This window comes from Typopeltis vanoorti, chromosome 14 (assembly GCF_054136105.1).
Source record: "Typopeltis vanoorti isolate ZY-2024b chromosome 14, IOZ_Tvanoo_1.0, whole genome shotgun sequence".
NCBI classification, from domain to species: Eukaryota; Metazoa; Arthropoda; class Arachnida; order Uropygi; family Thelyphonidae; genus Typopeltis; species Typopeltis vanoorti.
The window spans coordinates 35,733,610-35,758,556 of NC_143562.1; the positions used below are offsets into that span (position 1 = coordinate 35,733,610).

The following is a 24,947-nucleotide window of genomic DNA, read 5'->3' on the forward strand; positions in this document are numbered from 1 at the left end:
TGTCACTGTTGACGGAACCGATTAAAGTAAATGGATATTCGGCTCGCTTCGTTACTTGAACGTCAACAAATTACAGGGAGGTCCGGAACGAAGATAAAAAAAAAAAAAACATGAACGCAGCAGGCCTTGGAGCTGTCAAACAACTATCGACAGACTTCCATAATATCAACCATAACAGCAACACGTGGGTATCATGCCCAACAAAAGAACAGTAATACAGGCTTAACTGTTGCGTTTGGATTGCTATAAAGCAATACCTATTACAAGTTGGATAATTTTGAAAAGTCTAAAAATGTCGAAAACACAAACAAGTAGGATATTTATCGAGTCATTATTCTACCAACATGGACATATCACATGCTGTCAAATGACTTTCGAATAGTTTTCATGTCCCTTATGAATGCTTCATTCCTTATTCAATATATACTTATTTCAAAAATAGTTTCATATGTTTTTTTGTTTTTTTTTGAATAATTTTCTTTGCTTACATAGTGCTTAAGCTTATAGTCACTGCAGTTTCATGAAATGAAAAAAAAAATTGTTAAATTAATTTACATTATTATGACTGTCGAGTTTAAACCATTATATTGTATCTTAAGGCTGAACTCAGAACGGATTAAAAGAAATGAGAAATAATCAAGATGAGTGAAAAACAGGAAAGCCTAACAAATTATATCAGAAAAAGAGAAATATTGATCACCAATTTGTGGTCATCATCATAAGCCAGCTTTTCCGCTCGAAAAGCAGATGTCGAGATGTCTGGTGGGCATATGAAACACAAGCGATCAGCATAAGTCTTTCACACTCCAATACCAAGTCTAGCGCACGCACGCACGCACACACACACACACACACACACACACACACACACACACACACACACACACACACACACACACACACACACACACACACACACACACACACACGCACGCACGCACCAACTCTCGAGTCTTTTTTGCACTGGTTTTATTTCGAGATGAGGGTGGCTGGTCTCTTTCAAAATACCTTCTGATCGTCTTAAAAGCGATTACTTCACAGCGGTTATGCAAGATTGTAATCCATATTCCTATGCCAAAACATTCAGTTTCAAAGACGAATAGAAAAGTTTAGATTTTAGTGAATTAAACATTTGTTACAGTGACAAGGAAAAGACGTGTAAATGCAGATATAACTGTTTTTCCTAATTTCGCAATTAAAATTGTCCAGTTGAAATACCAAATTTTAACAGCCATCCTAAATAAAGGTTCCATAAAATTGCATCACGCCACTAGGAAAACTGGTTTAACATGAACATTACTGCCTTGAGCTGTTGTACACATTTGTTCAAATGAATATCAGTTCTGGATTAGTTCCATGGATTCATTCCAGAATGAATGCTACGAGTTTGTTTTATTATTTCTATTGTTTCCCCATTGTAGTTTCACTTGTCAGGTTTAACGCTTGAGCTAGCCAACTTTTTCAGTAAGTCTGCATTCAAATTTGCTTAATATTGCTATTTAAGCTTTTTTGGAAATACTCAGTTCTTTGGCGAATAAAATCAGGAATGGCTTAGAATGATTTCATGATTCTTTACATGCAATACACGGAAGAGAAATAATTAGTCATATTGTTTAAAACTGCATAGGAAAGATTCTGTGAAAAGTTTCCTTCTGCGAATTATGTGCATGTGGTGTGTATGTGTGTGTGTGTGTGTGTGTGAGAGAGAGAGAGAGAGAGAGAGATTAGATCAACTGCTAGTCGGCGTTCTATGAAACGAAGCGACCTGTCACAATTGGCAAATAAATAAATAAAAATAAAATGTAACGTATAGAACACAATGATTAGGCTTCAGTAGAAATTGATGAAGTAAGAAGAAAAGTTCGACAACTAAGGAAGGTCACAGAAATGAGAATATTAAATGCTGAAAGCAGTATCGAGTGCGGAAATCACCGAAGTGTACATGTAAGGAATAACCCATTTCATCTTGCATTTATGTATCAAGACCAGAATATAATTCTGCTCAGATATGGCAACATATTGCTTTCTAGTTTTTCTGAGATATACATTCTTAGTATTTATTATATCTGTTAATATCACGTGCTCTTGTTTATGCATTTTATGGTAGGCAGGGAAATCTACCTTCTCAAACAACTCTGTAATCTCCATGCCCCGGATGACCGATCTTCCTTTAAGAAGCCCTTTGCATTCAAAACGACTTGAATCCGAGTCTTTCGAAAACAGCATATTATTTCAATTGCCTGATAGAGGCGCTATATACAGGGTTGCCCGTAAGTCATGAAGGAGTTTAAACATTTAATAACTTTTTTATTTATTAATTATTTTTATTCTTTTTTGTTATAATGAAATACAGAACCTAGAGTTTTTTTTTTAATAATCAAAAAACTTATTCACATTTTAAACCCTTTCGTGACTGATGGACCACCTTGTATGAGAAACGTGCTGTTGAAATGAAAGAGAGCGAGGAAAAAATTATGAGAGGTAGGGTATGGAATGTTTTGAGAGGTATGAAGGAAAGATAAAAAAAGTCACGAAAAGTAAGAATGCGCGCGCGTGTGTGTGTGTGTGTGTGTGTGTGTGTGTGTGTGTGCGAGAGAGAGAGAGAGAGAGAGAGAGAGAGATGGTGAGAATAGTATGAGAACACCTACAACAAGCTAAAGCAGACACAAAAAATGTAAAGAAAAGCTGAAGTAGACAAAGCAAAATAATTTGGAAGCTTACATCGCTAGAAATAATCAAATATAAATCATTTTATTTTACACAAATTGATCATTTTCAAATACGACTGTGATATGTGTTACATATTATGTTTATGTAATGCACAAGCACAACCATATTTTTATTGTTATCTGGTTGTTGCTTCAATAAGTAGTCCATATCGAGGGATGAATCTTATTCACTGTACCTTGTAATGTAAATATATATTTATAGTCTAGCTTGCTTCGAGGTCACTAATGCAAAATTACTTACGTGAATGATATTTACAGAATCACAAGAATAAATAATGACTGAAAATTAGATATGCCTCTGTTCTCTGGTCCATATCTTCATGCAGTTGAGGCAATTTCCGTGAAGGTTTGAAGTCGACAAAATAGGTAACAGTGCTTCGGATCACCTGATAATATTTTTCTGACCCATTGTTACATGGCATGTTATTGACGTTTAAAAAGCAATTTTACATACTCGTTTCCGACTGAAAAATTAAATAAACAATGACTATTTTTATAATAAGACCGGACTCAAATGTAATTGAATCAACAAAGACTTCATGTTCGAGTACATTACGTGCATATAATAATAATATAATCTAGTGAGTCAGTAAAAGAATGATCTCTCTCTTTTACTGACTCACTAGATTTCCATGCTAAAAGTACAATTTCTGATTGTCACGTGCCTTTTCTACAGATCCTTTTAAACAGTTGCTTATCAGACTTAAATCTAGTTATAATTGTTTTCTGCTCGACTTAGAATATGTGCAACGACTAGCTAAAGTTCATGATATATTATTCAACGACTTAATTCTTGGGAGGACCATAAAAAAATTGTGATTTGTGAAACTTGTGAAAAATTTTATATCCTAACAAAAATGCAGCTCATGATTAGGCAAACAACCTCCTGCTTTCATTCCTGAAAGTTAAGACAGTTTGACTCATTTGCACTATAAACGAATGTTACAAAGTAGGGCTAGCAAAGCATTCGTAATACTCTTCCTAAAGTAAAACTGTATAACAAGAACAACTGTACCTCACGTAATATGAGGTCTAGAACTCGAAAAGATGATCCTTGGACTTCTGCACAGAGAAGTTCAAGGATCCTCTGTTTCTCTCTATTGTTCTCCATGTTCTCTATTTCTTCTCTGAAGAAATAGAAAAAAAAAAATGACTAAAAAAATTGCATTTGCCTTCCTTCAAGCCCAGTAGTTGGTGCTGTAGAAAATTACTAGAGAATCATAGAACAAGGTAGTTTCCCGTTATCTTTCCCGTTACCTGTACAAATAAATAATATTCGATATCTGTAGACATATGTTCACAGAGTCGGCTTGCTTACTTTGAGGGACGAAAAGCCCGAGTTTACTGGACTGAAAAACCTTCATCTCCGTATAAGGCCAGGTAACTCACCTTCGAAAAATGCTGATAAAGGTTTCTTGCGTTACAGACTGGATTCGAACCAATTTCTTTTCAACCAAAAGTTCCGTCGAAACCAATTGACTGGACTGAAAAACCTTCATCTCCGTATAAGGCCAGGTAACTCACCTTCGAAAAATGCTGATAAAGGTTTCTTGCGTTACAGACTGGATTCGAACCAATTTCTTTTCAACCAAAAGTTCCGTCGAAACCAATTGACTGGACTGAAAAACCTTCATCTCCGTATAAGGCCAGGTAACTCACCTTCGAAAAATGCTGATAAAGGTTTCTTGCGTTACAGACTGGATTCGAACCAATTTCTTTTCAACCAAAAGTTCCGTCGAAACCAATTGAGCTACGCACGCTCCAGAACTATTTAAGTATTAATGACAACACATGGATACCTGAAAAGTTATTAGTTTCTCTTTATAATTTATAGTTTACATTTCAATTTCTTTCTTCTTCTTCTTTTTTTTTTTACTCTCCACTCAGTAATTAAGATAAAATAAGTCGGCTTACTTATATTTAAAGAAAGTCAATTATTTAACTGATATATTTATTTAATATTCAACAAAAAAAAAAAACAGCTTATGACTAGATTAACTATTAAAACATGTCAGGAGTCGGAAGCTAGCAGATGAGAGCATGCTAAACACGCCTCTCATATTGTACGTTGAGTAAACAAAAATCAATAAATACTAATAAAATACATGCTTTCCAACATCGATTATATTAGAAAGAATTAACCTTCTTTTATTTTTATTAACTTAATAAAAATATATTATTATTATTTTCATATTAAAAGATTAAAACGACAAAAAAAAAGTAAATTAAAAAATACTACTCAGCAGAATCTCATTACTCTGTACTCTGTTACCCAAATACGTACTGTATAGTTCATAAGAAAGACCCACCCTGAAACCTTCATTTACGTACGCGGTGCATGGGCAAGACGGTTTGGCGACATAACAGACGAAGCAGCTATGCATGAACCTAGCATATTTATGTCTGTTAATTACATGTGTTTTCCGGCCGGTTTGTCTCTTTTGAGGGATGTAATAAAACTTGCCACGTTCGTATGAGACTGGCTAACTCGCTTTTAGTTTAAAAAGCCTTATATTTCTTGCGTCCTAAATGAAAATCGAACCTAGATCTTTTCAACTGGCTCGAACGTCATCGTTACATTATTTTTTTGTTTCTATTATTAGTAACATCACTGTCTGTCAAATTATCTACGAGTTCAAGAAAGAAAAATCACTGATAATATACATATTGTCAGTGACTTTTAAATTTAAGTACTGGTCAAAAATTTTGTAAATTCTCATTCCTCCAGTCGGCAGCTATTGCAGAGTACCAAAAATTGCATGAAGTGGATTGTTGTGCAAGTGTAAAAAAAAAAAAAAAAAAAAAAAAAAAAAAAAAAAAAAATCACGATGAATTTTCTGAGCAACAGTAGCAAAGCGAAATGAGAAGGAAATAAGGCCTTTGGTTTTACAAATGCGTCTTAAGGGAAAAACTGAGTGTCATAGTACTCATAAAATGGAATTATATGAGTACGTAAAAGTGAGTAGTGAGTACGCAGAAGCTAATGCATGCATAATATATCGAACTCAATCTCGTTCAGTAGTGCAAGAGATCCTTGAAATACTAATATTAGTATTCGTATATTAATTTAAAGAATAGCTCCAGTAGTCCATCTTTAACAATTATTTCCCAGCTAGTATAGAAAGTAGTCACTCAGATAAGCTTAATTACATTAATTTTCAACTTCACAGACACTCTTAGCTTCGGTCGCATATGTTACAACTTCATATAATAGCCAAATTCCGATAACTAGAGTGTATCCCCCCCCAACACACACACACACACACACACACACACACACACACACACACACACACACACACACACACACACACACACACACACACACACACACACACACACACACACACACACTGTTTAGGCTTAGTGAGTGAATGAATGGAAATTTGCAGGGAGATAGTGGCCGAAGACCGTATAAGCAGAGACTCGAGATATTGATAAGTAGTTTTTATTTATTTATTTCTTGTTATTATTATTATTTTTGGTAAAAATTCAGGTGCGATACTTATATCTTAGTAAATTGTAAAATGGCATTTCCAACTCTTTCCTTTTACCTTGATGGACTTAAAAAAAAATTACACAAGTCGATAATACATCCTTTGGTTTAAATCTCAAAAGTTAACATAAAACTTTTGAGAACATAAAAAAAAAAGAGAGAAAAGAAAAAAAAGCGCGATTTACATTTCCATAGTTTAAAATCATACGACAAATCAATAATTATTTTATTTATATAATTAATGAATATAATATAATATAATATAATATAATAAAAAAATAAAAAAAAATCAGCTAACGCCTTTTTATTCCCGTATACGGGAGTAGGCGAGGCCATTTAGCCCTATCTAACTTTTGGAGACTGAGTGGGCAGTTCAATCTCCACTGGTACCAATCAGAGATAGATGGCCCAAGGCTATCACTAATTAAGCGGTACTCAGTGAAGAGAGACGGCTCAAATGTGCCGCCATCTCGTGGTCCCTAACCCTAACACAATATATTTAATGTCTGAAATAATGTGGGTTCTACGGTCGATTTTCTTGAGTTTACAGGACGAAAAACCCGAGTTTCCGGGAGGAAAAACCTGCTTGCCCGTGCCAGAGATCGACTAACTCGGGAACCGGTCGAAAAAAGGCTTAGAAAAATTTCCTCTAGTCGCCGACTAGACTCGAAACCAAGTCTTCCTTCGTGCGGCCAAGCGCCGTGGTTGGCAAACGCCACATTCACTGAGCTACACAGGCTCAAATATAATATAATATAATATAATATAATATAATAAATTAAATAATTATATAATTATTCCGGGGTCGAGGTTATATCGTAGTGTGTAGTGTTCGTGCAAGCTCCTGATAAGATAAGTATTATTTTCAGTTATCGTTGATAAAATTACTTAATATTGCGTAGTTTTGTTTGCCGTGCGTATTTTAGTGCGTCTATTTGTGTGTTTTTAGTGTGTTATAACTTATTATTTGATAAAACACGTTGCAATAATTATGGCACCTGTACGAAGGAAAATGGCGGCCAGTAATGATGGTTCGCCATCTCTATCAAAGAACGGTAGTATAAAAGAAATGAGTCAGTGTACTAGCTGTGAAATGTACGCTTTGCGGAGTGCGGTCGGAGTGTGGATAGATGATAATAAAGGATTGAATGTGTGTAGAAAATGTAGGGAGAATGAGGAATTGAAGTGTATTTCGGATCGTGAGTGTGATATTTTTGTTAAACTTCAGAATGAAGAAAATAGCGATAAGACAAGAAACGGCAAGGTTGTACATGAGAATTATGAGAGTGTGAATGTAGAAAGTGTGAATGATAGTATTAATGGTTTCTCAGAGAATAAAAAAGATGAGATAGATGCATTGAGTGAGATCGCGTTGTTGAATGGTGCGATAGAAAGGGCAAAACAGCAGCTAGAGTGCATGAACAAAAGTCGACTGAATGAACCAACCAATAATAAAAGGTATGACAGGAAAAATAGGCGTATGAATGTGAACATGAACAAAATGAAGGATAGAGTGCTGTATGGAGACTCGTTAGTACGAGGTGTGTTAGTAGAGGATTTGACAAAATCGTACCAACCTGGTGCGACCATAAAGGATGTAACTGAGTCTATTAGAGAGCAAAAGGAAAGGGTGAAAGAAATGATTGTTGTGGCAGGTACGAATGATTTGAAAGGAGATAAAATGGAAATGATAGAAGACCTGAATGAATTGTTTGAGGTAGCAAAAGAAAAGAGTGAGAGAGTTAGAATGATTAGTCTTTTGCCACGGTATGACAGTGAAATGTTTAAAAGGAGGGCCATAATTGCGAATGACTTTATGCGTGGGTTATGTATGACGAGTGGTGTGGAATTTGTGGACGTGTGGAGTGAGTTTGATGGGCGAAAGGATCTATATAAGATGGATGGCTTGCATTTGAATGGTTATGGTGTAAGAAGACTTGAGAAAGTGTTGCTGAATGTAGTGGATGTGCAAATTCAGGGAAACTAGATTTGTTAAGGGGGGGGAGTAGATATACAGTCCTTAGGGAGGCAGTTGAATGTAAGAATGAATATAATATGCTAGAGCAAATAAGGACAACAAACCAGAGTGGGATAGTTAATATAAGGCATCAAGGTAGGGTTGGGGCTAATGGGGGTCTTAAATTCATGTACACTAATACTAGGAGTATTAGGAACAAGAAGGAAGAGTTTTTGGCCATGGTTGGCACTTCCAGACCACAGGTTATTGGTATTAGCGAAACATGGCTGACTGTAGATGATATAGCTAGTGGGATTGAATGTGATGGGTATAGTGTGTTCAGGAATGACAGAGAGAATAAAATGGGGGGGAAGGAGTATTGTTGATGATAGCTGATGAGCTACAGCCAAGGAGAATAGAAGTTGAATTGCAGGATAGAGAAAAGAGCACATTTGAGGCCATTTGGTGTGAGATTGTGGCTAGCAGAACTAAATATACAATTGGGTGCTGCTATAGACCAGGTGATGGAAAAGATGGTGGTGACAGTATGCACAAGCAAATAGAAGAAATGAGTGGAAGGAGGGTGATTATTATGGGAGATTTCAACTATGGTCGCATTGATTGGAGTGAGGAGAGGACACACGGGAGGAAGGAATTGGATTTTATGCGGTTATTAAGGGATAACTATCTGCGACAGCATGTAATGGAAAATACTAGGGGTCAGAGAGTGCTTGACCGTAATTACATCTGAGGATTTGGCTGTAACAAATATGACCACATTGCCACTAATCGGTGAGAGTGATCATAGGGTCTTGACTTGGGAGGTGGCTAAAGGTGTAGAATTTTCAATTAAGACAGGGTACATGTGGAATTATCGGGCTGGAAAGTATGACAAGCTTAGGAGTTTGATTGGCTCAGTGCCATGGCATGTACAACTGCAAGGACTAGAAGTTGATAGTGCATGGGAGGTAGTTAAGAAGTGCTTGCATGAAGCAATGGCTGACTGTATACCTAGAGTCCGAATAATAAATCAAGTAGGGGTTAAATGGATGAATAACACCATTAAGCTTGAGCTGCAAAAAAAGAAACAACTATGGAGGGAATTTAAGGAGAAAGGTGACCGGCAGGCACATGAACGGTATAAAGCGCAGGCCAGAAGGGTGACGAGTGTGGTAAGAAAAGCAAAAAAGGATTACGAAAGAACATTGGCCATGCAGGCTAAAGAGAATCCTAAACAGTTTTTTAGATATGTAGCAAGTAAAAGGAAAAATGTACATGGCAGAATGATTTTAAAGAATGCCGATGGTAGGGAGGTAACTGAATCAGTTGAGATAGCTGAGTTACTGAGTGAGCACTTTGCAAGAATATATCATCCAGGTGGTGACATTGCAGAAACGAATAAACCAGTAGATTATACGGGAATTGTGGTGAATGAAGTGGAGGTGAGTAGTCTATTGCATAACCTCAATGTCAGTACATCTGTGGGATTGGATGGTATACCAACTCGTGTAGTACGAGAAGCAGCTAAAGAATTGTCAGTACCCTTGACCATTTTGTTTAATTTGAGTCTCGGGTCTGGGTTAGTCCCGAGCGGGTGGAAGGAGGGGAAAATAGTTCCACTGCATAAAGGTGGTTCCAAGACTGCTGTTGTAAATTACCGACCGATTAGCATATCAGGAATCATTGTCAAGGTCTTAGAGAAATTAGTCAAGAAAAGAATACAGGATTGGATAGATGAAAATGGGATATTGTATGGGGGACAACATGGTTTTATGAAGGGTAGATCATGCCTCAGTAACTTGCTCACGTTTTATAACACAGTGACGGCTGAACTGGATAGGGGTAATGGGTTTACAGTGCTACTACTGGACCCTGCCAAGGCCTTTGACAGGATACCACATGGAACCCTAATCAGTAAACTGGAGCAGATGGGGATAGATATAGGGTTGGTAAGATGGATAGGAGGGTGGTTGAAGGAGAGATACCAGAGAGTGGTCTATTCAGGAGTGGAGTCAAAAAGACGTCTTGTGACTAGTGGAGTACCGCAGGGCTCTGTTCTTGGACCACTGCTTTTCAATTTGTTCATCAATGATATTGGAAAGGATTTGAGAGGAAGTGTTCACTTGTTTGCTGATGATGCAAAGTTGGGTAGAGCAATTGTGAGTGCACAGGATGTCAAAATTTTACAGGATGATTTGGATAGTTTGGAGGACTGGGCTAGGAAAAATGGATGTCAGTTTAATGTGGCAAAGTGTAAGGTTATGCACTTTGGGGTGAAAAGAACAGCAGCAGTATATCGCATTGGTGGAACCGTACTCCAGGAGATTGATGAGGCCAGGGATTTGGGAGTGTTGGTGGATAGGGAGTTGAAGTTTAGGGGGCACATTGCAAAAGTGACTAAAACAGCTCACCAAATCACTTGGCTTATGAAAAATACTTTAACATGCAGAGACAAACAAGTTGTTGTTCCTCTGTATCGAGCCTTGATAAGACCCTATCTGGACTTCTGTGCCCAGTTATGGGCACCAGGGTTTCTTTGTGAAGGGGAGGAAGTGGAGAGGGTCCAGAGACGAGTGACCAAGATGATAGCAGGTCTGTGGAATGAACCTTATGAGAATAGGTTGAGGATTTGTGGGTTGCAGAAATTGGACGATAGGCGAAGGAGGGGTGATATGATTGAGACATTCAAATTACTGAAGGGTTTTTATAAGATTGATCCAGAAGATATTTTTGAAAATATGACTGGTGGTGGGAGGACTAGGGGCCATGCATGGAAGCTGGGCAAGAGCGTGGTTGACAAGGGTGTTAGAGCTAGGTTTTTTACTTGGAGAGTGGTGAATGAGTGGAATAAGCTTCCAGAGTCTGTTGTGGGTGCTACGACCGTGAATGAGTTCAAGGCAAGATATGATAGATACTGTGTGAATGTTGAATAGTTGTTCCAGACATGATGTTAGGGCCTCCCTCGATGAGTCTGTCGACTCCTTGGAGTTTCCCGGAACAATAATAATAATAATAATAATAATAATAATAATAATATTTCTGGTCGTCTTCAGAAGTTTATAGAATTTTTGATGATATTTATATTTATATTTATTTATTTTTGTTGTTGTTAAAATGTGTTATGGTGATACATTTTTAATCCGAAAAACTAAATTAAAAAAATAATAAACTGAGTTTGAATTTTTGTAACTTGAAAAATTCGTAATCTTTTGACTATTTGTAACCTAATATCCTGACGCTTTGTCACAAAATATCACAGCTTCTGGAATGCTTTCCATATTGTGACGTGAACAAAAGAAAACAAGGAGAGATGCACGGCAGTGCTTGTGTTTTCTTATTCCTTCACTTAGGACTGCATATCTTTATAAGAATGTTTAGGTCAATCACAGCTGAAATTTAATATCATGATATAGAGAAAGACATATTTCCTTATATCAATGAACTATAATGACGGACTAATGAGCGCTGTAATCTACATTGGTTACCATATCTTATTAGTAGGTTGATAGTAATTATGATAACTGAAAGATGCAACTGTGTGCAGATCGACTTGACAATTTCTAGTACCTGAGGCAAACTGATTCCTAATGTTTATTTATTTGTAAATTGGAATTGGACTCCCATTTGTTCGTCTTTGGTGTTTATCCTTTTTGCGTAGACTAGACTTTGGTTTAGTTGAACTAAGTAGTCACAGATGATATCAAGTAGATCATCTACATCTCCCGATGACACACGCACAGCTATTTTGATTACTGGAGGCCTGAAGCGAAGGATATCAGTTTTGGTTTCCTACTCTGAACGTTGTACAGCTGCAGCTTTTTATTATTAATATGTCCGTCTAGTGTCACAATGACTCATCCCTGGTAAACACATTTCTGGTTACGATAGGAAGTATTAGGTCTGCAACAAGTTTTTCCTCTTACATCTTACACAAGTACGTCTATGGAGCCGGACCTATAAGATGCTCTGTAGATTTCCAATTTCCAATCTTTAGAAAACCAGATACTGCGTATTTGCGGGGGGGGGGAAGAGCTGGAGTGAAAGAGGGCGAAAAAAAAAAAGTATAGTTTAATGGGGTAGGATACGACACAAATCTGAATCTTCAGAAATGTTCAAACGTGGTATAAGATAAAGTTTTAAATCCATAGTGACCAACATTTTGGTAAAAGAAAGAACACGAATAAGAAGAATGTTCAGTCGATTAAATAAATGCACCAGCATAAAGTGCTGAACACAGTAAAATATACAAACATAAATAAAAAATCAATAACGAAACTGAATAATTAATGAACAGTAAACTGCATACATGTAAACTTTTGAAATTGCCTTCAGACATCCTTAAGAGTATACTGAATAATTTAATTTGTAACGGTTATAATTTCAATCTCACACATATATGGAGGATGAATGCCAATATGAATTCTCAATGCAAAAAAAATCATTTTGCACTGTCCAACTTCTTTTTACATATATATAATGTAGCAATCGCAGATTTTTTGGTATGTAAAGATTGCTTTTCTTTCAGCTATAAATTTAACGAAAAGATCAATTCTATTTTAATATAAGTTTCTTCATCAAAATCCAGTAAACGCTTCTACCGTTTGAAAAAAAAAAAAAATCTAAGAAGAGCATCCTCTTGAGAGCGTTTTTCAGTGAGGTCTTCAAGGTCGGAACAACGAAGATTCGCATACCTGTGTGCTTTCAAAACGACTTCACAGCGCCTCTTGTCTGCCTGCACAAGGAAAACCCCGAAGTTGTTCTTATATTAAATTGTTGTGGCTGAACTAATGACCACCTACCACACCAGTCCGTCTTACATAAAGTCCTAAACAACTGATGGCATTAGAGGACAATTAGCCCTACTACAATTACAGGCCGTGTCGATTACCCGCTCTGCCCAGCCGAGGCTCGCGCTCGAAAATCGTCTCACCGTCAGCAGAAGACACAAAGACCTTGCCGAAGGGAACATGGCGAACAAAAGGTTTACTGCAGGGTCTGTGTATTTAGGCAGTTTGAGATAGCGGCGGAGCATCAATCAGAAGCGGTGACGTCGATCTACGTACCTATTAACGCAGCCACTGACCTCCTCAGTTCGTCCTCGCGCTACAGGGGCGTCTTAATGACAAGACCTGTCAGTGTCGCTGTATGGTAGACAAGGTTGGCCTCGTGGGGAAATAAGCGATTGAGAGAAAATAGTGAATGGATGAAGCTACCGACAAAATGCTCGGAGGTCCTCATTATCTTTCGGGTAATTAGTTAGTTTTTTCACTAGAAAGGTGTTGTCTTCAATTAATGACAATTTCCTTACGGTAACTACCATCTTGACACAAACTCATGCGCAATAAAACATACGCCCTTGTAGAATACTTTACAAAAAATAACATGGGTTAACACCAGGAAGTGAGTTGAAAGGGATATTCACAATGTTGCATAATGAATGTCACTGTATATTAACGGTGCGTGGCTTCTTAACTATCATCTTGGAGAAAAAAAGTGGACACAGCTGTAATGGAACACTAATAATCACTGTACGAACAGGCTAATAATTGTCCCGCGATAAATTAGATGATGAAAGCAGATTCCGAAAGGGACATAATATTTGATGAGAAAGAGATTCTCCAGTTGACGTAAGTATAACTTCTGAAGACGGATATACAGTGATCCATACAATTTTAAACTGAGAAAACTAGAATGGAAAAGACGACTCTTTAAGTATCATATAGAAATATGTTTTCCCTTTTTATTTTTACAACACAAAGCAAGCCGCTCTGTTCCAGTTGAATCTTTATCTATATCTGATGAAGTTTATTTAATGCTTTTAATTTCTATCTTACACCATTAAAACTAAATAAATGCTAAAAAAAATAACACCAAGTAAAACAGTAACCTATCTTTGATTGAATTTACAACTTTTTAATGGTTTAACTTATATTTCGTTTTGTCTCATTTTGGAAAAATCTATTATTTCTACTCTCCTAAATCGTACTAAAATTCTACTAAAACCGTATTATATCGCACTATACTACCTATACTGGTTCAGTCGGTAAGTCGAATGCGAAAAGCCTATACCAGGTTTTTAAAGCATGTACCATGGTACATCAATGTGGCCTGAAACAGAGGAAGTGCATCGAGAAAAACGGATGAAAAAGTGAAAATTTATTGCTATTCGCATTTTTCATACTAAGCAGCAGATGTTCAGAAAGCACCTTCAAACCTGAGGAAGCCTAGTTATGGGAATAGTAAGCCAGGAGCGGTAAAGACTAGTGGACCATAAAATAACACCACAGAATTTTAAAATGTCCACTCAGAATATAGGCTAAAGAAAAATATGGCTGAAATCATTGACCGTCATTGTCATATTATAGTGGAGAAAGTTTTCTCAGCATAGTAGGGAACAGTGGCCCCACCGAAGAATTTACTGCTGTTTATTGGCGAAACCTTGCTGTGAAATATGAAAAAATAAAATAAAATAAATCTACTCTATATATATAAAATGATAAGCCTTTTTATGTAACGTTTTTGTGTCACGTTTTTTGTCAAGTTATTTGAAACGTTTTGAAACTCAGGGACTATCCTGAGTGTCGAGTCTTCAAACTTCGAGTCATCAGAATTCAAGGAGAACCGGCATACCAGTCTGGAACTCGGGGAGGGGGAGGCGTAGCGAAGGGGAGGACCCCCCCTCCCTTCGAGTTTTCAAAATTCGAGTCATCAGAATTCAATTAGAACCGGCCTACCAGTCCGCAACACGGGGGGCGCCCCCTAGTATAAATATTAATTCTTATTTTAGGTATAAGCCATACTCACTTAAGATCGATTGAGGAGAGACAAAAGTATTTAAATTCTAATTCATTTCGTCGAGATGTCATCAGTAAAATCCAGAGAAAGAATTCCTCTAATGTCGAAAAATTTTCTAGATTTGATTTAATAAATATGACTCCATTTATCACTGATGTCTCCATTCTGTACGGTATACATTTCGCTTTTATACATACACTGCTATAATTTTTTCATGACAAGTGGAAGCGCATAAGAATTTATAAGTACAGTTAATAAAACGCTATAACAGAAGCATCTTCCACAATATCCTTAGGAATATCGTCTGCCAAAACTCCAACATGTTCATAATTCTAGTTTTATGGTCTAACAAGTGGTCCGATGCAGAAGTCATATATTTTCCATATACAAATAGTAAAATGGTGTTATTAAAATACTCTGGACCAGAGAGAGAGAGAGAGAGAGAGAGAGAGAGAGAGAGAGCTGGAAAAGTTTTTCTTTCTTTCTTCACCCCCCCCCCCCCCGCTTGTCTACAAAGTATATTATACTCGATGAGAAATTATATTCTTATTTTACAAGTTTGAGCGATTTAATCTTAATATCCTACTAGTTCTTGCTCCCACTGATGAGACCTCAATAAAGGTTGAAACCGGTCTGAGTAGTTGCTCTTCTCATAATGCGTAGCAATATACACGGCCTAAAGAAGCGTGCTTTGCATTATGGAATACTGAGTCAACTGATGTGAAGTCAACGGTTCCTATGTTTGTTATGTTTCTTATATTCTTCTTTATTAATCCGCAATTTTAGACATTTAAAATTATCATCGCTATCGCTCATGCTACACTATGAATTAAGTAATCAATTTCACTGAAACATTTTTGAATAATATTGTCAACTTTTATGATTATTTCAATGCAAGTACAGTTTTAAATTTCCACCAAATATAATTTTCTGAGTATTGTTAAATCTTTATGATTTATTTATTTGTTGTAGTGTTCGAGTGCCACCAAAGGATGGACAGACAAAATCCAATCCTAGTAAAAGACACCGAGAAAGGCTGAATGCTGAGTTAGACACGCTGGCTAGTCTTCTACCATACGAACAAAGTGTTTTGTCTAAACTAGACAAATTATCCATTCTCAGGCTTAGTGTGAGCTACCTTCGAACTAAAAGCTATTTTCAAGGTATTTATTATTATTACTATTGTTTATTTCTTAGCCGATAAAGGCGTTATTGAAAATAAAAAAAAAAAGCGCGTGCATCCCCCACTTTAATGTTTTTATCATTAAGTCTCATATTAATGCATTTTTTCCCTTTAACTTTTGAAAAATAAGGTTACCAAAATTTTCATTTTATTCTGAATGCAAACGAATTGCGTTCGAAAAATGGCAAGTACAACTTCATATCAAAGACTGCACACGCATAAGTTTTATTGATAGAAGTAGGTCCTAGTAGGGCTGAGTTTTATGACCTTAAGTTTTTATTCGCTATAATTTTTATTAACATAAAACTAGTACAGAAATGATTAAAGAACCATAAAAATTGAAATGGCTGCACATGTGTTAATAAAAATACCACGAACATAAAATTTTATAAAAATACATTCAACTAAAACGATTCTAAAACATGCATATGGACATGACTTTAAATTTTTCCAATATTATCCAATAATATAACCAATCAGCCAAAACGGAAATCTTCAGTCAAGTTTTCTCAATTATCAAATTTTATCACGATCTATTCGCCAACACCGAACAATATAGGCCTTCGGAGAGAAATACTTTAATTTGTCTTTAGGAAAAAAAAAAAAAAAAAAAGGTCGCAATAACTTTTACATACATCCAGAATACCAATTTAATCGAAATCCCTATCTAGAAAAGTTGTAAACGTATAGCACATTAGTACCGTGGGCAACTGAGGGTTAGATAATCAAGAACCCCCCCCCCTTTCTCTAGAGATTAAGTAAAACGCTTTAAGCTTCGAGTAATTGTCACACACGTGGTGATTATAACCACCACGATCTGATTTAAGAATTGGGTACCGCTTGTTTAGGACAGTATTCTCTGTCCTAAACATTTTATGAATTCACTTTGTACAGAATTCTCAGATTAGCAGGTTTAATCAACATTTCCTAATTTGTAAATATTCTAATATTGAATGTTGGTATATCGGGATTCATTTTTGAAGAATAATGAATTTTTTCTTCCCATATTTATATGGAAAACAAAAACAACCGTATTCATGTTTAGTTACATTTGCAATTTTATTTATATTTTGTTTTATAAATATGTAAAATTAAATGTACATAGATGAATGATAGAGACAAAAAATAAATAAAATAAAATAAAATAAATAAAAAGAAAGACAACTTTTTCTTTCCTATTTTTCTGTGGCATACAGTCTTCCTCCCATCCCAGTTTTTTCTATGCTTTAGCATATTCCACAGATTTTTTATGCGCAACTGCTCTAAGAAGATGTGATATTCCTGAATTTCGTTAATTAAGTTTTAGGAACGATTTCATAGGATTGATTACATTGTAATTGTATAAGAACGTTGTTGATTATTAAACAAAGTTTTAAGTTATTATAAAAATTCCCAAATTGGTATCTCTAGGAATATTCTATTTTTTTTTTAAATTCACATCAGTTCCTCAATATGCTTAAATGTAAGCGCTCCTTAATTTCTTAATTACATCACATGATTTTCTATATATTTCGTATTCTTTATTTTGTTTACATCGAATAGGTAGACTTGTGAATTTGCACTGGACGACCCATTTTTACTCTCATTCTTCCATAAATATGCTAATTATCATCCATCTTTCTAAAGTTTAAAATAAATTTGGAATGTAATTTGGGTGAGAGGTGTTCGTTGGTTTACTATGAAATGCAATTAATAGGTATAGAGATTAAATTATTGTATTTATGCATTTGGATGTATTTTCAACTCTTCCCAAATATCTATCTCAGTTATTATTTCATCATTTATTTACATGACCTTTTTAATTAAACTCAACTACTCTGCAATTATTTTCTTTTGCGTTAGGACTATTTCTTTTGTAGTAGTATGCTGAAGCAGTACTATTTAAATAGCATAATATTAGGGAAATATATAAATAAAAATAAACTAGCTGACCTTGTGAAAAAAAAAATTCTCCACAGAAACCGCAAATTAGAAGAGATTTTAAGGAATATAAGACATTTCGTGTTATATAGATGTCGCGCTATGCTTACACGAAATAGAAAAAAGAAAAAAAAAAAAAAAACACCATGATTTAGTGGATTAAAAAAATGCAAATTTATTTCGGTAACCGAAAAATCAAATACAATTTAATGAGATAACAATCGCCACTAGCAAACAGGATGAAATAAGTAGAATATGTAACAATTTTCAACTTGTTGACAGATTCCAATGCCGTGCACATCTTGAATTGACCAGAAACGAATTATTTTACTGCACTTGCATTTGAACGTCATGTATGTTTCAAATTCTATGCCATTCATTTTCCCCCAAGGCAAAGTATATCAACGTATGCTAGGTATTTCCATTATTCGAGAATGATCAAATTTCTAAAAAAAAAGTACTGTTCTTGGAATTACAGGCGCGCACTTACAAGTACGAACAATTGACAACAGCGGCGCTATCAGTCGGTGAAACGAAGACGGACCCTGTGGCAGCGTGCAAGTGCACACGGTTCAATGCAATCAATTTTCAGTTAAGATCTTTTCGGGCTTGATAGGATAATATTAAGAGACCGAAATGACTGCAGGAACACCGCGCAGAATAAAGAATGCTCAAGATAATATATTTAATTCTTGATATTATAGAGAGATCCCTATTAAATAATCAGCAAATTCAAATTTGGCTATTCGCATGTCAATGTATTAACATCTTATGAGCACGTACATTTATAACGAAATTGCCGTCTTGGTTGGCCGAGTGGTTAGCGTACCCGCTCTCCAACCAACAAGTCGCGGCTTGAGTCTCGCCGTGGGCATTGGATGCTTGTGATTGTTTTCAGGTAAAGATGAATTCATTGCCCTGAGTGAGACCTGAAGTGGTCTCCTGAAAAAGTTCCATGCTTGGTCTCCAAAGCAGGGTTAGCAAATTGCAAAAAAAAAAAAAAAATAAATAAATATATATATATATATAAAAGACAAAAATGGGAAAAAAAAGCCTTAGTCCACACCTTTTTTTTTTTTTTTATGTTGAGCCCATGCACAGGAGGTTGGTTGGTTGGTCAACCTATAGTACATTAGTACCGCGTATGGGTGTTGGGTTGGGAAAGGAGGAATTTGTTTACATTTGATTTGAATGACTTTAAATTGGAAAAGAAATTTGTTCTATTTGTTTCTAGGTGAACTGTGAAGGGATGTCGGGCAGCAGCTGCACGTGTTCCAATGAGTTTAGTACTGAGCGGGGGAATTATTGATGATATTTCCGATGAGCATTTCACATGGAAATATTTGTAGAATATACTTACTGCAGAGACTAAACGTCTGTGTGAAAGTGGGAGGAGAGAGTTGGTAAGGGATGGATCATTGATAAGTCTAATTGCCCTCCTCTGTATTGAGTCGAGCATTTTGAGAGACCTTTTTTGGGGCCCCACCCCATATGCGAGAGCAATATTCAATAGTTGGGCGGATTTGTGACTTGTATAATGTTAATAGCTGTTCGGGGGTGAAGTAACGTCTTGAGCGAAAGAGAAATCCTATTTTTTTTGAAGCTGAGGATGCAATGCTTGAGATATGTTTGTGCCAGGAGAGGTTTGATGTGAGGGTGATCCCGAGGAGCGAGATCTCAGGCTGTCTGGAAATTTGGGTATCGTCGAAAAGGATACTGGGAAAATGTTGTTCTTTTTTATGGGAAATAGTACAGAATTGGGTTTTGTTGGCGTTGAAATTTATGAGGTTATCCGAACCCCATTGTAGGATGGCTTGGAGATCAGAGTTGAGGGTCGCAGTGGTTGATGTTCTGTAGGTTGAGGTGAGTTGTGTAGGATAAGGCTTATCAAATGCAAGCGAAGAGTGTAGTGTGCTGTCGTCTGCAAAACTGTGTATTGGGTTGGAGGTCAATTGCAGTAGGTCATTGATATATAGAAGGAAGAGGGTTGGTGAGCGGACAGACCCTTGTGGGACCCCAGCATTAATTGAGTGGTGAGAGGATAGGGAGCCGTCCACCATCACACAGAGTGTGCGTCCAGACAGAAAACTGGCGATCCACCTACAGAAGCCCTGGGTCAGACCGAATGATGGTAGTTTGCCTAGTACACCTTTGTGCCAGACCCGGTCAAAGGCTTTGGAGATATCTAGTGCAACTACTTGAGATTCGCCAAACCTCTCCACAGCCTTCGTCCAGAGATGGGTGACGTATGTGAGTAGATCTCCTGTTGATCAGCAGTGGCGGAATCCATACTGGCTGTCATTTATTTGGTGAGTGTCTTCAAGATAGTGTAGGAGTTGGGAATTGGTACATGGTACAAATGGTACATGATACACATGGTACAAATGTACTATAGGTTTAGTAATAACGTTTCGTGGGTGGTAACCACATAAAAATATAATGATCAAACGCATTTATAATAAAATTTACTTAAACATATCTTAAAGAAAACACAGATGTCAACGTATGGAGGAAGAACTTTACGATAACATAATTTAAAAGGTAATAAAATCGAATTCCAAAACCTGTCGATAAACTTATTGTGTACTACCTTAAAAATATTTATAAAAATTATCAAAGAAGAATTAGAATCAAGATTGAATTATAGCGATAAACAACAAGGAGTCAGCAAGGAGGGAAATTACACATGCACACGCAGAAACTTTAGCTCTAGAATCTCACAATCTATAGGATGGAATAATAACACAATTTAAGAAACAGAAATTAAAGGGAATAAATATATTAAATTTGGTTATTATATATATATATATATAAATAAAGAGATCAGAACAGAAAAAATAGATTAACAGAATGAATCCAAAAAGAATTGCAAGAAAATGAAAAAAAAAAAAAAGATGAATTGATTGATTTTATATATATATATATATATATATATATATATATATATATATATATATATACAAAATCTAACAAAAGAAAGAATCTACAAATCATAAATCATTAGTTAGCAAATATTAACTTATACATGTGAAACAAGAAGAAATATCAAAAATATAACATGTAAAATTAAAACATTTAAAAAACTTAACAAAATATTTTTATTCAATAAAAAAAATTGAAATATTTATGTCACATAGAATATGTGAAGAATATGTCCCAGCCATAAAGGAATTTTGTAAATAAAGAGATCAGAATAGAAAAAATAGATTAACAGAACGAATTCAAAAAGAATTGCAAGAAAAATTGAAAAAAAACAAAACAGATGGAGTGATTGTTTACATTGAAGTATCGCAAATGCAACCACGACACAACGAGCTTAATCTTTAAGCGAGAAAAAAGTATTTATAATACAGATTTTTCCACAGGATCAAAGGTTTTTGAACAGAAATGTCAATATTGGTGTTCAATATAACAGGTTAGTTAGAAGAAACTTTTTTTGGGGGGGAGATAAGGACATCTGTAACTAAGCAGTAGGATGATGTTCATTGTCAGATGTGATGCTCACTTTTTTTCCCACTGGACACTTGAAGTGGAGTAAAAAATATATTTGATCTTCAATCCGTTACACACGTTTTAAAGATGAGAATGTTTATGAAATGCGTGACGAGGATCTCTGGATCAATCTGAAGTATGGATATGTCAACTGATTGAAGAAAACTTATCTCAGAACTCGTCAACCAGATCAACTATAAACATATGGGAATGATTAACCTACATCTACTGTAGAGACGGTGTACACATTAATGACAGTAGTAGTAGTAGTAGTAGTAGTATATGTACAATAACGCAAAGCCAAACAAAAACAAACACAACTAACGGTACTGTCCTTCGATCTTTACTTAACACACGTTGAATAATTTATTTCAACGATCGTTTCGATCGATTTTTGTCGGAAAAGGCCAACATGGCGCTGATTGTTATCTTTTGAACATTTTATGGCTGCGACCCTATGGTCTCAGCGGCAGACTGCGTGAGCAAGGACATCCGTTTTACTTCCCCCCTCCTGTCTTTCCTGCCATGAATATTCAGCCAGAGGTGACATGAGCGCCCTAGGGGCGTCTCCAAGTAAAGCACTCAACCCTGTCGATAAATTCGATTCGCTGTTTGGCCTCGTATGTCGTGCCGCCAGTCAGCGTAGATGGAGGAACAGTATCTCCTTTCTGTTACTATGTCGAGACCGCGCGAAGTGCGAATTGTGATTGACGGATCAGTAGATGTTTCTGTGGCGGATTCGTTTCACTCGTTTCTCGCACGTGCGATAACACCTACAGAATCGACACACTTCAAATAGCGATGCCTCCGGATATTGCCTTAGCGGTTTCCCCATCCACGTGTGTGTTCTGTAAACATAGAAACACTGCAAAGTGCCTATCGGGAAACGACAGGCGACAATCATTTTGGTAAAATTATTAAAAGAAATGAAACATTAAATGATATGAAACACTGTCTATCATGTAGGCCGAGTGTGGAGCGTAACCCTGATGAACCAACAGGCTGCGGGTTAAAAACCTAGTATGACATCCTGTGGCAGACTATTTTTGGCACCAAGTTCGAGACCGTTATTTTACTTAATGGAAGTCGCAAGTGATTTGAAAATGTTTTGCCTAAAGAACAGATCTCTCGGATTATCGAGCTCCTAATCCACCCAGGCTATGATGTACTGTGTATTAGACAGATTCTTTTGTGGGCGGCATATTCTCAATAACTGCTTGAGTGAAAATGCTAATCTACAGACAACTAGTGTATAGCAACCTCTAATCATTATATATGAGTAAGTCAACAATTCTGTTTAATATTCTAACTATCCGGACCAATAATATGGATGTCTCAGGATACGAAAAAAAAAAAAAAAAAAAAAGAGGGAAGAGGAGGGGAAATTTCATTCGCTATATATAAGTTGCAGTCATTTCAGACATGTTTTACAAAATGTGCATTATTCAATATCATTCACTCATTTAGTTTGTGATATCCTTGTATGAACATGTTATTCTTTAGTTCAGCGGATTTTACAGAGATCTGATATTTTAGAATCCATAAAAATTTGCCGAGCCGTCTTAATTTTTTTAGCATTTGCGGAGCAAAAGTTGGAAATGTTTTATTTTTAAATTATTATACAAATCATATTCTGGTTTTATAACTCTCTGAATATTTTCGATATTATACAAAGCAATAATTCTGGATGAACATAAAATTTCAACAAATTTAGGATTTAGTATGTGTGTGAAATCAATACAATTTTGATTACAATCGGATCGTTTTTATTGGCAAATCCATTTGAAATAATAGTAATAATTCTGCTGTGGAATTTAATGAAATTTGTATTTAGGGTCTATATCGAAATTTGTCTCACATTTTGATTGCCATTGGCCCATTTTTAGGGGCAGGAGAAGCGAAACAAAATTGTCTGCAGTAAATATGACTGTTCACAAGGAAATGATAGTGAACGGTCATAAAAAAAATACATTTTAATTTAATAGCATCCTTGATATAAATGACACCATTGAATGAATATCGCAAACGAAAAGAACCGTTTAATGGTTCTTTTCGTTTGCGCACCAAAAGTTTTACATTTTGTGCACCAAAAGTGAAATTACTCTAATTTTTTAAAGAGATCTAAATGTCTAATTTTATCTAATTCCATCAAGGCAGAGAGAAATTATTATTATAAGTTCGAAGTTCTTGTTTTAATAAATTCATCCAAATTGCCAGAAGCCATCAAGTTTGTTTTGCTGATTTAAATTAAGCCCGGCTTTGTTACTTTCCCTCTTAACCAATGGAATCAACCGCTCCAGATCTTCCTTAGTTTCTGCCATGAAAGTTGTATCATCTGCATAGCTTGAATTATTTATATTTTTCTGCCACCAATCTTAATTCCAGCTGAGTCGTTGTCTAAGTTAGTCATTCTCATAACATATTTATTATAAACATTAAAAGACAGTGTTCAACCCTGCCACACCCCTTTTATCATTCGAACACTCTAAAGACTGTGTTTACTGAAGCTTCTCGGTTGCCATACACCTCCCTTATCAAGAGAATTATATACTCAGGCATTCCCATTGATCTGATTACAATCCACATATTCTATAATATGCTATTGGCCTAATGTTTATTTGCCATTTTTTAATGTGGCTTCCACCCACGAAAGGCTTCTATAAACCTATAGTACATTCGTACAGTGGGTGGATTAAGGATTTTTTCTATTTTTATTATATTTTGAGCAGGTCCCGAAAACCTGCTCTAGAGACCAAACATGGAGCTTATTCAAGCTACTTCAGGCCTCCAGTGAGCGGGGCAAAGGTCTCACACCGGGTGATGGAATCAATCTCCCACCTAAAGGCATTCCTAAATACCCATGCCCACGACAAGATTCGACCCTGCACCGTGTTGGTTCGAGAGTGGACGAACCACTCGTCAAACCAGGCCGCTTATGGTTTTATTGTAGCGTAGTAATTTTTGATGACAGTTTGATTAAAGATTCATCCCCCCTCCCCTTCCTGCCAGAACTCCATTTTCATCTCTCTGATCAAGCTTGGAATTATTTGAAACCCCTTCATGCAGCAATTTTATTTAGGATCGTTATTTGTTGTTTCAACTGTACCATTTTAAAGAACCAATCAGGAAAAATTAAATTATGTCGAGAATATGCCAAGAATGGCTCCAGATTCAATTTTTATGATAGAAAAGTGCTATTATAAAACACACATTTTTATGATTGCCTGCAGTACGAGCTTCCTTCCTGATTTGCTCATATACTGTAGACATATACTATTTTGTTTTGCCACTATGGGTGTACGACCGAAACTAAAATTGAAATGAGTCGACCAGTTTTAAGAGAATTTCTAAATACCTATGTATTATAAATAAATG

At 36.0% G+C, this 24,947-nt stretch overlaps 1 protein-coding gene across 1 annotated transcript in view; it reads left to right on the top strand.

Moving 5' to 3' along the window:
- LOC150099366 (uncharacterized) overlaps positions 1–24,947 on the top strand; it is a 249,318-nt gene that overhangs the window by 92,404 nt on the left and 131,967 nt on the right. Inside the window, exon 2 of the mRNA XM_090404327.1 lies at positions 15,950–16,140. Within this exon, the coding sequence (XP_090260453.1) occupies positions 15,950–16,140 (191 nt within the window). The remainder of the gene's footprint in view (positions 1–15,949; positions 16,141–24,947) is intronic.